Source organism: Psammomys obesus, unplaced genomic scaffold, assembly GCF_907164565.1.
Source record: "Psammomys obesus unplaced genomic scaffold, mPsaObe1.curated_primary_1811, whole genome shotgun sequence".
Classification (NCBI taxonomy): domain Eukaryota; kingdom Metazoa; phylum Chordata; class Mammalia; order Rodentia; family Muridae; genus Psammomys; species Psammomys obesus.
In genome coordinates this window covers 64585925-64601769 of record NW_026585504.1, presented here as the reverse complement: position 1 = coordinate 64601769, position 15845 = coordinate 64585925, and the positions used below count along the sequence as shown (strand labels likewise).

General features: G+C 47.3%; 1 protein-coding gene across 3 annotated transcripts in view; it reads left to right on the top strand.

The window, feature by feature from the left end:
- The first annotated feature begins 1287 nt into the window (after positions 1-1287).
- Positions 1288-15845, top strand: part of Lypd1 (LY6/PLAUR domain containing 1) — a 39108-nt gene continuing 24550 nt past the window's right edge. Inside the window, exons 1-3 of one of the 3 annotated variants that reach the window (XM_055601983.1) lie at positions 2112-2370; positions 2498-2527; positions 3843-3980. In XM_055601983.1, the coding sequence (XP_055457958.1) occupies positions 2301-2370; positions 2498-2527; positions 3843-3980 (238 nt within the window). In that variant the 5' untranslated portion in view covers positions 2112-2300. Of the gene's footprint in view, positions 1346-2111; positions 2528-3842; positions 3981-15845 lie in introns of those variants that run through there. The other 2 variants (XM_055601982.1, XM_055601972.1) reach the window with 2 other exon arrangements.

The following is a 15845-nucleotide window of genomic DNA, read 5'->3' as shown; positions in this document are numbered from 1 at the left end:
AAATAAATAAATAAATAAATAAATAAATAAATAAATAAATAAATAAAGCCAGAGGGGTTGAAGCCATCTCTATCTTTCAAGATCTCATTTAATTGAAATTTGAATGGTGGTCCAACTTCCCAGTTGTCCCTAGGAATACTCATGTTTGTGATATTGGCGCTTCTGCTGAAGAATTAAGCCTGGGCACTGATAGGGAGGGCTGACTTGTATGCTGAAGGGAGCAAATCTTAGTAGACTCCACTCCCAACATCTCCCATCTTCTCCATTGTATTTCTCACTACAATTCCGAGTGTTTGTTAAATTTTTTATCTCCCTGTTTTTTTTTTTTTATTAAAAATCTGGGTACTCTATTTGTCATATCCACTTTATAAAAATAAATGAATGGTTGGTGCTATGAAACTTTCTTACTTTTTAATATCCTTTTTTCTATTAAAGACTGTTTATATGTGAGGATAAATTCTATTTTAGAGGTTCTGTGTATTTTTTTCTAGACTTGAACTATTTATAAGTCCTTCTGTACAGCAGCCTGCAGACCAGGCAGGTAGAGCTATGCTTAGGATTTGGGCAGTGACTTTAGCACACTTGGATCTTTATAGAGAGTATTGTATGACCAGTGCTATTTTTATTTGTGCAATTCGTTATATTTGGATTTCGTTATCTCAGATCCAAACTGTGTAAAGCATCTTTGTCTTTCAGACTTTAAAAATCCCTTTGTTTCATTTCACTTCGGAATAAAAGTCCTATCACAATGACACCATCTAACAGCAGAAAAGAACTTTGTTCGGGGAGCGGTTGGCCTCGCGGTTGTGATTATTTTCACCGAGTCCCACACTTGTGCTGTGGATAGGTTTCCCCGAAGGAATAAATAAGCCAGCCCTTTCACTCCTGTACTAGTAATTCCAACAATTGTTAAGATCCACACTGCAGACAAGCGAGTAATGGTCAGAGCACCCCTGTCCCCCCAAGGAGTTAACCAGCTGGAAAGGAAAGGAAGGGGGTGGGGCAGAATGAGCCTGAGGTGGCTATGGACCGTCTCTGCGGAGGAATTACAAGAAAGTCATTTATGCCCCTTCCAAACCTGCCCTGCTGGCAGGGTGGGGAAATGGATGACCCCAGCCCAGCCTGAGGGCAGTACCCCTGGGGAGGCCCCACAGAAGGGCGAAGCTTAGCCTTCCGTTCCCACTGAGGCTCCCACATCAGGGTGGGGGTGGGAACGCGCGGGGTTGTGGGCGGGGGCATCTAGAGCTTCGGTAGCCAGCTCTCTGCACAGCACAGCTTTCTGCAAAGCTCCACCAGGAAGGAAAAATAGCGCCGTGGTGTCCCCGGAATATACAGAATATGCAAGGTGGGTCACTTAGAATTGTCAGAGAGGGGAGCAGTGGAGGAGGGGTGGCAGCTGATGACCAACTGGCAGTGCCTAGCGCTAAGGACTGTATCCCCCTAGCTGGTGGCTTAAGGGAGCAGGCAGCCCCGTTGGCTTGTCAGTGAGAGCAGAGATCCTGGCGTCCACTCCCCAAGGGAGCTTTTTTTTCTGAGCTAGGCGACCAGAGCTGTGCCAATGCACCCTCCAGTGGTTCACGCAAGCAGGTGAGGAGAGGATGGTCAGGTCAAGAGAGCCAGCTGCGGTAGGTCACCATCATACTCGCAGGCTTTCTGCTGGAAGACCTGGGTTTCTTCCAGGAAGAGGCGCGGCTGCCTCGGCACCCCAGGGAACTCACTACCCTGCAACTTTGCCAGGTGCATGGAAACACCCCTTCACCTCATCCCAGGCAGTCACCCGGAGGGAGGCGGGTGATAGAAGACCCCGGCTGGGTGAGCGAGACCCAGCTGCAGGGCTTAGCACTGGGAGAAACGGAGCACCCGAAAGGGAAGGGTGCACGGTGCGCCCAGCCCTCGGATTTCCGAGTTCTCTTAGGACAGGTCCAGGTCCTGGCGGCACCTGCTGCGCCCTAGTCACCTTCCTGTTCCTAAGGGCTGACTACTCCCGAGCCCTGCAGGCGCTCCTTCCCAAGGAACGGGAAGAAGCGGGCTGAAAAGGGGTGGCAGAAGAGGGTGGGGACAGCAGAGAGACAGTCCCAGCCTTCCCCGCCCTCCGCCCCCACCACAACTCAGCAGTCGTCACGTGGTACGCAGAGTGGGAGGGGTGGGGGCAGAAAAGGCTAGACTTTTTTGGGTGCTCCGAATCGCCAGTAGTTCTTCAAGCCTCAGCAGCCAACTCCTCCAGAGGCGCTGCGCTCCGCCCTCGGGAGCGGGAACCCGAGGAGCCGGGGACCAGCCTCGGGGAGTCCCGGGCGCGGGCGATGCGGGCACCGCGGGCGACACCTGCGGCTCCTCTCGGTGGCAGCCGTCGCCTGGGCGGCAGCAGCGCGAGCCTCGGCAGCCTCAGCAGCTCCAGTCCCCGCGGCCCGGACAGCCTCTGCTGTGGTCGTGGTCTCTGATGCTCCTGCCCGCTCCCGGCCCTGCCGATCCGGGAGGATGTGGGTTCTCGGCATCGCAGCAACTTTTTGTGGATTGTTCTGGCTTCCAGGTAAGAAGATGGAGAGGCCAGTTGCCTAGCCAGACACGCTCGTACGGTCTCGCCGCGCGTCCCTGCCCTAAGCTCCGGTGCGCCCGCCCGGCACTGGTCCGCGCTGCGCCGGGGCTACCCAGCGGGAGTTTGCTGCTGGAAACTGAGATCCAGGGGCGCCAGGCTGGGACGCACTCCAAGTCCCGCGCTGCAGGAGAGCGGCAGATTGGCGCGACTCTTGGCTGCAGCTGCTTGGGGTACACAGTCGGGGATGCAGAACTGGGAATGGGGAGGGTCCTTGAGCTGGGCGAGAGGGGGAAAAGGAGCGACAAACCTCCAACCTAGTCAAGTTATCAAGTGTTTGAGGCCACCCGAGGGAGCGGGGACGCTGACAGGTGAGCGACTCACCGGACAACCCTACTGGGGGCGGGGGCGGAGGGCCGCCCTCCGGGCTGAGTTAGCTAGCTGGGCTCTCCCTGGGATCGGCGGGGTGCTGGGAAGGACACCCCCTGTGAGCGCTAGGCGTGAGGCCGAGAGAACCTCCCTGATCCAATAAGAGCGACCAGGAATAAACGTAAGCGGCTCTGATCGCGGACTCTGAGCTAGCAGTATGTTTGTTTTCTCAACAGCCATGTTTTTTAAAAGGGGGGCAAAAGAGAAAGGTCTCAACGGGCTGCAGGGTAGCGGTCCCTGGGAGGGCGCGCACGTGGAACACCGGAGCACACACTGCGTCCTCTCCCACCCTCAGCAGCTGCCTCCTCACTGATGGCAAGAAGGGACTCTAAGCCGGAGGACTTGAAGCGCATGGACACTTGGCATCCAGCGCCCCCTCCCAGGCTGCAGGGTGGGCACTAGGAAGCCTCAGAGCGCTGGCTCATGAATGCGGACTTACAAGATTAAATAAATAAGACACAAAAAGGCGTCAGCGAATGCAATTACAAATGGTGCCAAAATAGTAATTAACCAATCTGTAACCAATTAGCAATTAGGCTCAGACAGGAGCTGACTCTAGTATCCAGCTACTTTGATCTGGGACTTGAACTCTCACCCTTCCCTTTGCAACTTCTTGGCCCTTAGGAGGTGTTACAGCAGCTGTTTGTGTCTGAGAAGAAATTTAGGGTCTTTGGCAGGGCTTTAATCCTCCTAGACCATGGGAGTCAATGCCGCTGCCCCCTGCTGGCTTCAGGCACTGTCAGCTTCAGCCCTACCAAAGACCAGGACAAGCCAAAAGCCCTTGTTGTCTGGGGCTGATCATGGTGAAACCTGCCCAGCCAGGGCGTGCTCTCTACCAGCCTGCTCTTAACCAGGGTCTCTGAACCCATCCTCCGTCCCACAGGGCTGGCGCTGCAAATCCAGTGCTACCAGTGTGAAGAATTCCAGCTGAACAATGACTGCTCGTCCCCTGAGTTCATCGTCAATTGCACCGTGAATGTTCAAGACATGTGTCAGAAAGAAGTGATGGAGCAAAGCGCGGGTAAGCCCGGCCACCCGGCCACTCTTCCCCCACCAGCTGCCACCAAGGGCTGGGGATGGAGGGCACTGAATTATTACAGGAAAAGACACTGATAGAACACACATGCAAACGTGCACGCGCGTGCGCGCACAGACTGCTTAGCACAGATTTGCTTTCTACAGTCCTAGGAAAAGGAAGAGTTGGAAGTTGCTTTAACCTCATTAGAGTTAATCACCGGGGCTTCCCCCAAGGGACTCCAGCGAAGCCATGGTATATCAGTAGCATTCCCTTTTTCCAATTTTATTATTATTTTTTATTTACTCCTTTCATCACCTTGGACTAAAATGCTGATCAGGGCAGAGAAAAATATACGGATTACTGGTCCTAGCTCCAGCAGCTAGACAGTAGCCTGTGCGCGACGTCAGCCTGAAATATGAAGCTACTTGAAGTTCCCAGAGGTCAGAATTTGAAAAATGTGTTTTGTCATAGCGCCACACCATATTTCTCTGAAGAACACCATAGGATCTTTATTTAATTTTACAACTAATGCATCAAATGCCAAGATCTTTCACGGGAAGGATAACCGCCCCCCCCCCCATCCTCAGCCCCAGCAGCTCAGCTATTGACTAGTTGAGTGAAGAGCCTGGGTGTTGCACAGCTGAAAAGGGGAGTCTGATGAGACTCCCCTCCAGCTAATAAGACTTTTGAGAGGTGGAATCCCACACACCCTGGAGTTTGAATTAAAAACTTACTCCAAAATGGAGCTACAACTTTGAGAAAATAAATGAAGCTATTGCTTCCATTCTAAGGTCAAGTAGAGACATTGCTATTTAAAGGCTGTTGAAACCCAGGGAAATAGCATTGGGGTGAACGACACTGAGTGAGCCTTCTTTTTCTTAGTCCAACACGGTGGCATGGAGCTCCCCGGGTCATTAGAACAATTGATTCTCCTAGCTCCCTGCAGAACAATGCATGGAAGCTAGTACTGAAGACAGAACCTTGGCAAAGCAGTTTCCTCATGGGTAGGGAATGAAAGTGTCTTGCTGAACCTCTTGCTTGCTTAGAGTGAGTAGCTGCCAGCTCTCCATAGCACTGGGCTCTGATGTGTGTGTTACTTTTGTATGTGTATGTGTGTGCAGTGTGCATGTACATGTGCATACATGCTCACATTTTTGGTACATGAATATGTGTATGTTTTTGACGTGTCATGTGTACATGATATTCATGCTTGTGTAGGCGCACCTTTGCTTGTGGGGAGACAAGATGTTGATATCGTGTCTTTCTTGATCATTCTCTCCCTTATATATTGAAGCAAGAGCTTACATGTGAACCCAGAGATCACCAGTTCTAACTAGACAACTTGATCCAAATATCCCAGCTCTCTGGCTCTGAGAGCTGGGCTGACAAACAGACATCATCTCACCTGAGAGCTGGGCTGACAAACAGACATCATCTCACCTGAGCGCCAGGCTGACAAACAGACATCATCTCACCTGAGCGCCAGGCTGACAAACAGACATCATCTCACCGGCCCTGCATCTGTACTTGGGATCCAAATGCTGGTCCTCACACCTGCATGGCAAGCACTTCTGCTCAGCCATCTCTCCAGAACCTTTGTGTGTAGCTGTTCCTTGTAGTACATTATTGGCTGGTGTGCGGGTCCCTTGTACAAAAATTATTCTTCTGGGAAGTCTAAGATGTAACTGCTCTCAAGATTGATATATTCCCCCAAACCCAGCAAGCAGTATTTTAGCATCTGGTATTTAAAACAGCAGGACAACACAAAAATTAGTGATGGCCCTGCAGCTAAGATGGATGTGAATAATTTTGATGAGTGATTTTCTTTGCACTGTATTTTACCTGAGCCAAACATTTCCTGCTGTTTGAGTCTCTGCAGCCCTCTTTCCATGAGTTAGGTTTGAGGCAGATATGATGGGAGGTACTGGTACGCCTTAAGACCTTCCTTAGAATCCTCAAGGCCGACGCTTACCTGGGAGGTTATGCTTCACAACCTGGGGTAGGACTGACAAACAGTGTTGCTCAGAAGCATTCAGAAGAGTACCTCTGAGAAATGCCCCTTCTTGTCTATGTGTGCATCCAAGGTGACAATCACACACTTCTTTCTCAAAGTGCTATTTCATCTTGCTCATCCTCTTCTCTAAACCGTATTATGAAAAGACCTCATAACTTCCATATCCCACAGAAAGCATCCAGTCAGTCCTGAAGGAAGTCCTTGGTTTAGGTTGCTTGTTTTCTAGTGACACAATCGAATTGATTTCTTGTCTGCAAATAAGGTGTCATAGGACACAGACTACAGGATATAGGCCACAGGTTGAAAGTTGAAGAAAAACTAAGTACAAAGCAATATCAATCTTTGTTTTTTCTTGCTTTTCATGTATATATGTGTGTGTGTATATATATATACATGTTTGTATATGTGTGTGTGCTGTGTATGTGTGTGTTCTGGCTGTATAGACACAATACATGTACATGTACAAGGATGTGCACCCTTGTGCAGGAACACATGGAGACTAGAAGGACACCAGCTCTATTGCTCTCCACCTTTCCCCTTAAGACAAGGTTTCTCAATGATCCTGGAACTAGGCCGGCCACCAGAGAGCCCCAGAGATCCTCTTATCGTGGTCCTCCATAGCACTGGGTTTGGTTGTAAGCATGTGTGGCCACATCTAACTTTTTTCTTTTTTCTTTTTTAACATGGGTGCTGGGATCTGAACTCACATCTTCATGCTTGTGCTGCAAGTACTCTTATTCACCAGTCTCCAGTATTCCCAGCCCCAGCCTCAGTCTTGATATCTTAAAACAAACAAACAAACAACAACAACAAAAACAGACACAACTAATGAATGCAAAGGGAAAACCAGCTATGGGGAGTGTTCACTTTTACTTGTTTGTTTCCTATTGCTGTAACAGAATAGTCTGACGAAAGTAACTTAACGGAGAGTTTATTTTTAGCTCACAGTTCAAGCATAGTGAAGGTCACAGCAGCAGGAGTTTGTGGGAACAGGTCACCACACACAGAGTGATGCTCACATGCTCTAGTGTCCACTGCCTTTCTCCACTTCTACAGGGACACAGTCAGGGGGAAGTCCTGCTCGTGACTAGGCTGATTCTGCCTGTGTAAAGGAGCAAAGAGAACCCCCACAGCTGTGCCCAGAGAGCCTGTCTGCCAGCTGACCCCAGCTGACAGCACTGAGCACTGTAGGAATGAGCACCAGTGTGAACGGACTCTGTGAAGGCATTCTGAGGAAAATCACTGGAAGCTGGGCAAATGTCACTGCTTCTGTTGATGGTGGTTGCTCTGTTTGTTTGTTGGTTTGTTTTCAGCAGAAAGCAATGTCTTGGGACTGCTATCTTGAAGGCTTTCCATATTAAATTTTACATAATTGGTAGAGACCAGTCAGTTCGATTTTTTACCATCAAGGATGGAGAACAACTTTGGTTGCTAAGTGACCGCAATATAATAAAATTGCGGCAGCATGAGCAAACTTTCATCGTATATACTGTGTATCTGGCTCATTCCTTAGCACTAGCTGTATGGTGTCTCTTGAAACGTAGTATCTCTTCTTGATGACCAATTCCCTATACTGCAGCCAGCTGGCCTATGGTTCTGTTGCTTTGTCAACTTCACCCCTGAGAAAGATCATAGTGCCTGGTAAGTGATCCCATCAGGAATGAAAACCGAACTGGTTCATAATGGACCCTGTGCTGAGAATCTTAGTGCAATGAAGCTGAAAAGGCCTGAGATTCTGACAAGGCCTGGAGTTATGTTGAACTTGACTGCCCCCTTCCTCGTGAAGATGCTCATTCTGTGTGTCCCTGTTCTGTGTGGCCATGGGTCTTTTCTAAGTTCTTGGAGAGACTCTGGGATGCTCCACACTGAGCTACTGGTTTGAACCACCCTTTCTATGTTATAGAGGAACAAAGGAAGATCTTTGAAAAGTTATGTCTGGCCCAAGTCTACCAACCCGCTGTTACTGTGTGGTTCTTGCTCCCTGGCCAAATGCATTTGCTACAGTGCCACCTGACAGTCTCTGATGGCAGGAAATGCCCCACCATACACACCCAAAAAATAACTTCTAGGCAAAATTCTAAGGACTGATAGGACTCTGCCAAGCTCATCTGGCAGACCAAGTAGACAGACTACAAAGTAGATATTGAAAGAATCAGAAAGCCAGCCAGCAGGGATTTTACATGTTTGAGTGTGGCATGGACTGGCATTTTTTAATAGATGTAGAAATGCCTGGGATTTAAACAGACTAAGAAGTCTTAATAAACTAACCTAACCTGACATTAAGTGGTAATGAAAGACAGTATCCCTGCCTACCCCATCCCTCCTCCCCCCAACACCAGCAATATGATATGCCTAGGCTTTCAGTTGGCCTTTTCTGGCTTAAGTCTGCAAACCAGCTCTTATGAATTTTGAGGAAGGTAAATTTGATTTTCATGGAGGTACACTTAAAATTAACCTTTGCCTGTCCTCTGGAGCGGTGCTCCTAGTAGGATCTGATGTAATTTCCTGATGCTCTTTTTCCCTTGGTCATCTCTGGAATAATAAAGAGTGGGCTCTGGGGAGAGAAGATCTGTGTCCTTCCTAATTGATGGTTAAATGTTTGCTTGACTAATGGCTCCCCTCCCAGCTCTGTTCTTCATGGGGTGGTGTTTCTGAGCATCGCCCTTGAGAATCACATTTATTTTGCTTATTTATCATTGCATTCCATAAAAATATTTCAAATATTGATTTTCATTTCAGAAGAGAAGCCTGCCCCCAACCTTCCAGTATGAATTTTTAAACCAGGGTATAAAGAATACGAATTTGCATTTGTTTGACAGTGCAATCTTGTAATTAGAGTTTTTCCTCTTGACTAGATACAGTGAAAGGGGCATAATTTAATTTTTATAGACTAGCCAATTTCTGCCCTTACTAAAATATAGCTCTGTCAGTGAGCAAACTGTTACAGGTTCTCCTAAACCTTATTTAAAAGTTAAATGCAGTATATTGAGAGAGAGTTCACGGTCTGAGTCGGTAACCTGATCGATCTTTTCACCCATCCTTGCAATATGCATTAATCTGTTTGTCTGTTTGGCGATAGGAGAGTTACTGATTTACATGCCAGCGTGTGTCTCCATTACAGCCGGATAAGGAATGGCTGCTTTCCTTTTGGATTAGTTAGTTGCTCATTAAGTTAGACAAGGATGGCTCCAGGCTTTGGCTAGGTTCACTTCATGTCTCGTTTTCTCGTGAGGTGAATGAGGGCTAGCAGAGGATGACTGAATGAACACCTGCTCTTGGTGGAGAAAGGTGACGGCTGCTCGCGAAAACCACTGTTTTCTCTGACTTTACCACACATTGCAAGTGAACTCTTGTTTGTCCTTATCAGAAAGGAGGCCAGCTCTGCTTGTCAATTTTATAACACAGTGTCTGTGGATTCTTTTTTTAAGCTACACAAAGGAGGGACCTGGGGACATGGCACTTGCCACTTAAGCAGGAGAACTTGAGTTCTGTTACCAAGACCCACATAAAACAACAGGCGCGGTAGTGCATGCCTTAAATCCAAGCACTGGGAGGCAAAGACAGGTAGGTGGATTTCTGATTTCCGGGCCAGCCTGGTCTACAGAGTGAGTTCAGGCTGTGTGGGGCTACACAGGAAGTCCCTGTTTCAAAGCAAAGAAAGAAGCAAAGCCTGATGTGGCCACACTGCCTGGAAGTCTAGCACTCCAGAACAGAGAGAGACAGATCTGGGAGCTCGGTCACCAACTGTCGTATCTGAAAACGTGGCCTCCAGAGTCAGGAAGAGAACAGCCGCTAGGAAATAAGGCAGAACTGAATAGACAAGAGCACTCAAGGTCCACGTCTCACTTGCTCTCACACTTACACAGGCACGTGACACACACACTTCCACAAATGCATGCATGTACAAGAATGCACCGCATACACACATACATACAAAATGATACACACGCACTCAAACACGTTCAGGATGGCATATGTATGTGCGTTTACTTCTCTACCTTGTTCCTTGTATTTCTTAGAGTAATGCACAGTTAAATCCTTGTTTGTGTGGATGTGCATGGGTGTTCCCGTGCTCACATGTCTCTGTAGGCACATGCATGCACAGCTCTTACATGAAGGCTAGAAAGCAACCGTGGGTGTCCTTTCTCACGTGCCTTCCATTGGTTGAGCCAGGGTCTCTCACTGGCCTGGTACTTTGATACGTTGGCTATTTAAGCTGGCTTTCAAGCTTACAGACATCTGCCTAGTTTTACCTCCCATCCTACCATCATCACTAGGGTGTGTGTGTGTGTGTGTGTGTGTGTGTGTGTGTGTGTGTGCGCCTCATTGTTTCTGTGGTGATCACAGAAATCAGTTCTCTCCTTCCTTCATGTGGATTCCAGAGAAATCGGGTAGTAAGGCTTGGAAGCAAGCACCTTGGCCTGCTGAGCCATCTTTCAGGCATGCTCTTTCAGCCACCGTGTCTTCTGCTCTCCTCCTCCTGGGGCTCCTATGATCTCTTCAGACAACACTAGCAGTTTTACTTTCTCACTTTGGATCAGTCAGATGGATCGTGGAGAATGCAAATTAACTTGAAGACAAAATGTTTCAAATTTGCCCTACGACCAAGGAGACCGCTCAGTGGATAAAGGCACTTGCTCCTAAGTCTGACAGTGGGTTTTTGATCCCTGGAGCCCATGTGGTAGAAGGAAAGACCTGAAAGCTCCTCTGCACACAAACATGTGAAATAAGTAAAATAATAAAAAGTATATTTAATCACCGTAGTTTAACGTTGACCAAGGAAAAAATAAAAATAAAAATGACGCCCTGAGAGAATTCCAACATAGCTCAGCTGGCAAAGTGATCCACTTAGCAGAAGCATGAGGACCTGATTTCAACTCCTAGATCCCATGATTAAAACAAAAACAAAACTTCCTGCAAAGCATGGTGTCAAGCTCTTCTAATCCTGATGCGTGTGTGTGTGTGTGTGTGTGTGTGTGTGTGTGTGTGTGTGTGTGTGCTGGCAGATAGTGGTGGGAATTAATTCTGGGTCTCACAGGCCAGCCTACCCTACTTTGCAAGTCCCAGGCAAATGAGAGGTTCTCTCTCAAAAAGCAAAGTAAACACCTAAAGAATGACAGTCCAGGTTGGTATATGGTCTTTACACACACACACACACACACACACACACACACACACACACACACAGAGAGAGAGAGAGAGAGAGACAGACAGACAGACAGACAGAGACAGAGAGAGACAGAAAGAGAGAATTCCAACATCAAAACAGATATTCACACATGCTAATATCAGGCTTGCTAAGAAGGCTGCCATCTCTACTTGAGTAAAGTTATGAATTACACAGGAAGGGAGCCTGTCCCACAAGTGGAGCACCGCCTTTCCTTCTGAGATGCTAAATAAAACACCTTTCTCTTTGGGGCAAGACATTTTGCCATTCAGATTGCCCACTGTGCTCTCCAGATGCATCCATCTTGCTAATGCAGCAGGCAGAGCTGGCTTCTGGGGAGGATTTGAGGGAGAATATCACAGGCCTTTTGTCCCTTGGACTCTGCAGTAAGCAAAGCATTTGTTTATGTTAAGTTTCCAGCTGAACAGTCAGCCAGGGCTGACCTCCCATCTTAGTAGATGAAAGGCTTGAAGATTGATCCAGCTCTCCCCATAACGCTAATTCCTCCCACTACAGTTTCATGAAAGCTTCCTTCATTGATGGTTTTCCTAATGAATTTAAACAGACAGGCTTCAAAGCTGGGGCTCTTTTCCCAAGTGGGTAGGAGATGAAGTATAAAAACAAAACACACCAATTTCTTTGAAGTGTGAAAGGGATATTGGCTTCACTTCTGAATTCCCTCCAAAAGCCCAAATCTGCATCCTTCTGGATTATGTATTCTCCTTCCTTTCCTTGCTTCATTCTTTTCTTAACTCAAAATAAGAAATAAAATTAAAAAAAAAAAAAGACTGACTAAGGTTCTAATTCGCAAGCCAGACAAAAGTTCCTTAGTCCACTGTGCAAGAGAAAACACCCCACACTCTTGTTTTATGCTGGTCCTGGTTTCACCTCTGTTGCTATGATAAAAGACCCTGACCAAATGCAGCTTTGGAGAGGGAGGGTTGACTGGACTTACAGTCCCAGGGTCTGATCCATCACTGAGGGAATATCAAGGCAGGGCCTCAATCAGCTACCTACACCCACAGCCACCAACAGTGCCGCCTACTTGCTCCCTGCTTCTTCTCAGCCAGCTTTCTTCACTTCTGTCCAGTGCAGGGCTTAGCCCAGAAAGCGGTGTTCCACACCTCCAGGGTGGCTTCTCCTACAGTGGAGACAGTCACCCACTGACAAACTGACTCGCCGAATTCCTCAGCTGTGACTCTCTTCCCAGGTGATTCTAGACTGGGACATTGACCTTTCAAACTGATCAGCAGGGTGCTCCTCTGAAGAAAAGGGCCCAGTTCCCTAACTGAGAGAGCTTCACACTCCAGACTGCTCATGCTTGAGAGTCTGTGCCTGCTGATGAGCTTCCTGGAAAGGTAAAGCCAGGCTGCCTGCTTTCTTCAGTGAGGCGGCAGGGGAGTGAAGCCGTGCTCACGGAATGGTCATAACTGAGAAGGTCTGTAAAAACGTACTAAAGGTGTAGTTCAGCTGACACGCACTCTCGCAGTGTGAGCAAGGCTCTGGGTTCCATCCCCAGTGTCATATGAAAGCAGTGTGATGGTGCCTGTGTGTAATTCCAACACGTAGGGGGTGGGCATAGGGAGATCAGAAGGTCAAGATAATCCTAAGCTGTATAGTGTGTTGATGGCCAGTCTGGGCTACATGAAATTCTGTCTCAAAAATAAGTAGATTAAATAAAATCTAAAAGAGGCCATGTGTGAAGGCTCCCTGGGCTTGCTTTAGGCACGATCCATACTTCCATTGAAACAATGGCTAGGGGGTCCTAGCTCAGCTTACTTTGCCTGCTGAGAGGATATGCATTAAATATTTAATTCCTGGCAACGCTGTCCTAATACTTCGTCTGCAAGGCTCACAATGACATGATGTGACCACCTGATATTGGGAAATCTTACACGCAGACAGGTTCCTCAGGTAACTGGCTTGAGACTGTACTGGCTGGGGTGGGGAGTGGAGTCACGTCCTTAGTGCTAGAATTATAGGTACCCAATTCTCTGTCTCACTTTTTATGTGGATGCTGCGAAGCGGAACTCAAACCCTCAGGTCTGTGTGGCAAGCCCTTTACACATGGAGCTGTCTTGAGAGCTCTCCTTTTTGTAATTTTCAGAATATATTTTTAAAAGAATGTGTGCGTGAACCTGTAGATGCTGGAGGACAAGTTGTGAGCATTGTCTCTCCCCTCCCACCATCCTGGGGACTGAACTAAGTCATCAGTCTCGGTGGCAAGTGCCTTTGCCCACCAATCTCACTAGGCCCTATTAGTACATGAGTCACACACCATAAGATTCTCTCTTTTAAGCTTTAGAATTTGATGGTTTTAGTAAATTGACAAGGCTTCATACCCACTGCCTGCCATTCCATTTTCACTCTCCTCCAGCCCCTGGAAACCATTAATTCATTTATTTTTACATGCATTTGTCTATTCTGGACATTATGTGTGAGTAGAATTATACAATACATGGCCTTTTAGGAACAGTCTATTTTTCTTTTTTTGAGGTGGTATATGTGTACTGTGCCTGTGGTTAATTCCTGCTATTTAACTTTCTATCTTCCTAGTGTTTGTATGTGGAGACGTAGCTAGATGACAGATCTAGAAACTTCTAGATCAGAGTATAGAAGAACGAACGTGGAGGGGCTAGTAAACACTAGAACCCTGATGGTTGATAAAGCAATTTGCTGAACTAAGGCAAAAACCTTAGTTTTTGTCCAGTGAGATGTGGGCAGAAGGCATTCACGTCCCTCAAGCATGTCCTCTGTGCTGAGCACTGGGCTATCCAGCCCTTAGATAAGGTACTCGTCCTCTTGCTGTTAAGAAGGTGTTGAATTCCTTTAGGCCAATGGCAGGAATGCTCAGGGACATAAGTGGGTGGTTGTTGATTCCTGAAGCACTTGTAATACCTTGAAGTCATGTGATATCACCCTTAAGCCCCAACCCTCCAGGACCAGGTGTTTCTAACGCCAGGAAGACAGTAAGCTGTCAGGCCCACCACCTCCACTGAACAGATGACTTAGCTATGGCTGGGGCCTCTTGATATATCTCTTTCATTCCTAGAGAAGGCTGGAGGGAAAAGCACAGGAAAATAAAATCCTGGGGAAAGATTTCAGCCAAGGAAGTCAGACAATTGGGTCGTTTCCAAAGAATACCTGCTCAATCATCACCTTTCTCCCGAGCCAAATCTGATTAGAGGTTTGGAAGGCCAGCCTGCTTACCTCTGAAAGTGGAAAGTGCCATTTCCTCTCTGGAAGACGAAACTTGTTCTTTCCTGCCCTGTAGTTTTCAGTGTAGAAGTGATTTTGTTTTGAAGGAATTGCAGGTAGAATGATACAGTCCGTTCCTTTGCTCACCCTCAGGAGGCCACATCTGTAACTAGGAGCCTCCATCAAATCTGGAATGAGCACTGGAGATACACCTTAGCTGGCAGAATGCTTGCTTATGCAGAAAACTCTGGGTCCAATCTCCTGCACCACATAAACCTATAAGGTATGTTGGTACAAGCCTGTAAGCTCAGTTCCCAGGTAGTGGAGGTTGGAAGTTCAGAAATTCAAGGTCATTCTTGACTACGTTGCAAGTTTGAGGCTGGCCTGAGCTACAAGGGACTTTTCCTAAAACAAACAAACAAGCAACAACAAAAATCAGGGATGACTTAGCCTGGGGACAAGTCAAAGAAATGCGGTATGTGTCATTAATTCTTTCTAGATGAGGTAAACTTTAGGCTATGGCGACAGGCTAATTCCTAAGCTATTTTCTTCAGCCAGAGCTTCAGGGCACGCATGTTCTCTCATTAATAAATTGCTTCCCACACTCTGGTTGCCGCCAACATACAAAGCCAAGCAGGACATGGACGGAATTCAGTGCTGAAGACAAGGTGAAGGCATTGAAAGTTTGTAATAAATTGCCTTCTTTTTTTTTTTTAAAGGATGAGTTAGAATCAAGTGGTGATGGCTAAAGCCATTGATTTCAAAAGGTTTATGACTTCGCTAGCCCTGAGCCTGATCCCCATGCGGAAGTGATAAAGAGGTATATTATTTTAAGGAAGTTGTGGTTCTTGGTCCAGTGCGTTTCATTTCTCACTGGACATGGACAATAGCTTTTTATGTTTTTCTATTTCTTGGACTTGTTCTCAATTGGAGACAGTGCCAGGGGCGGGTGGTGCCAGGCAAAGCTCTCAGCCGGCCATGGTGGGTGCTTGGTGCACGCGGGATGAATATGAATGCACACAGCAGTCCGGGCTGCCCTCCACAGTGGCTCCTTCAAAGGGCGTCAGTGGGAGCAGGTGTGTGAGGCTCAACAGTGGCTTTTCTGGACTTTCACTGCTTATGTCAGGCAGAGCGAAACACGTAGGTCTTAGGTAACAAAAGCTATTCACAAGGAGGAAGAAGACTAATTTTTCAGCTGGTAAAGATACCCAAACTGTGAACATGATGGTATTTCAGCTATGAAACAAGCAGGGATCCTCCCGAGCTTTCCATCTTCAGGGGTTAGTGGGCAGAACTGCAGCCTAGACCAATGAATTCTCTAAGTTTCTCTGAAAGGCAAACAGCTTGTTACTTGCTATTGGAAAAGAAAGAAAGAAAAAGGAAGTCCAAAGCAACCCTTTAGTTTAAGAGCGGGTCAAAGTGGAGGTGCCAGAGGAACCCCACACACTGACGTCTGTGTGTGGGAGCCAGGGCTTCAGTTTACCTACAT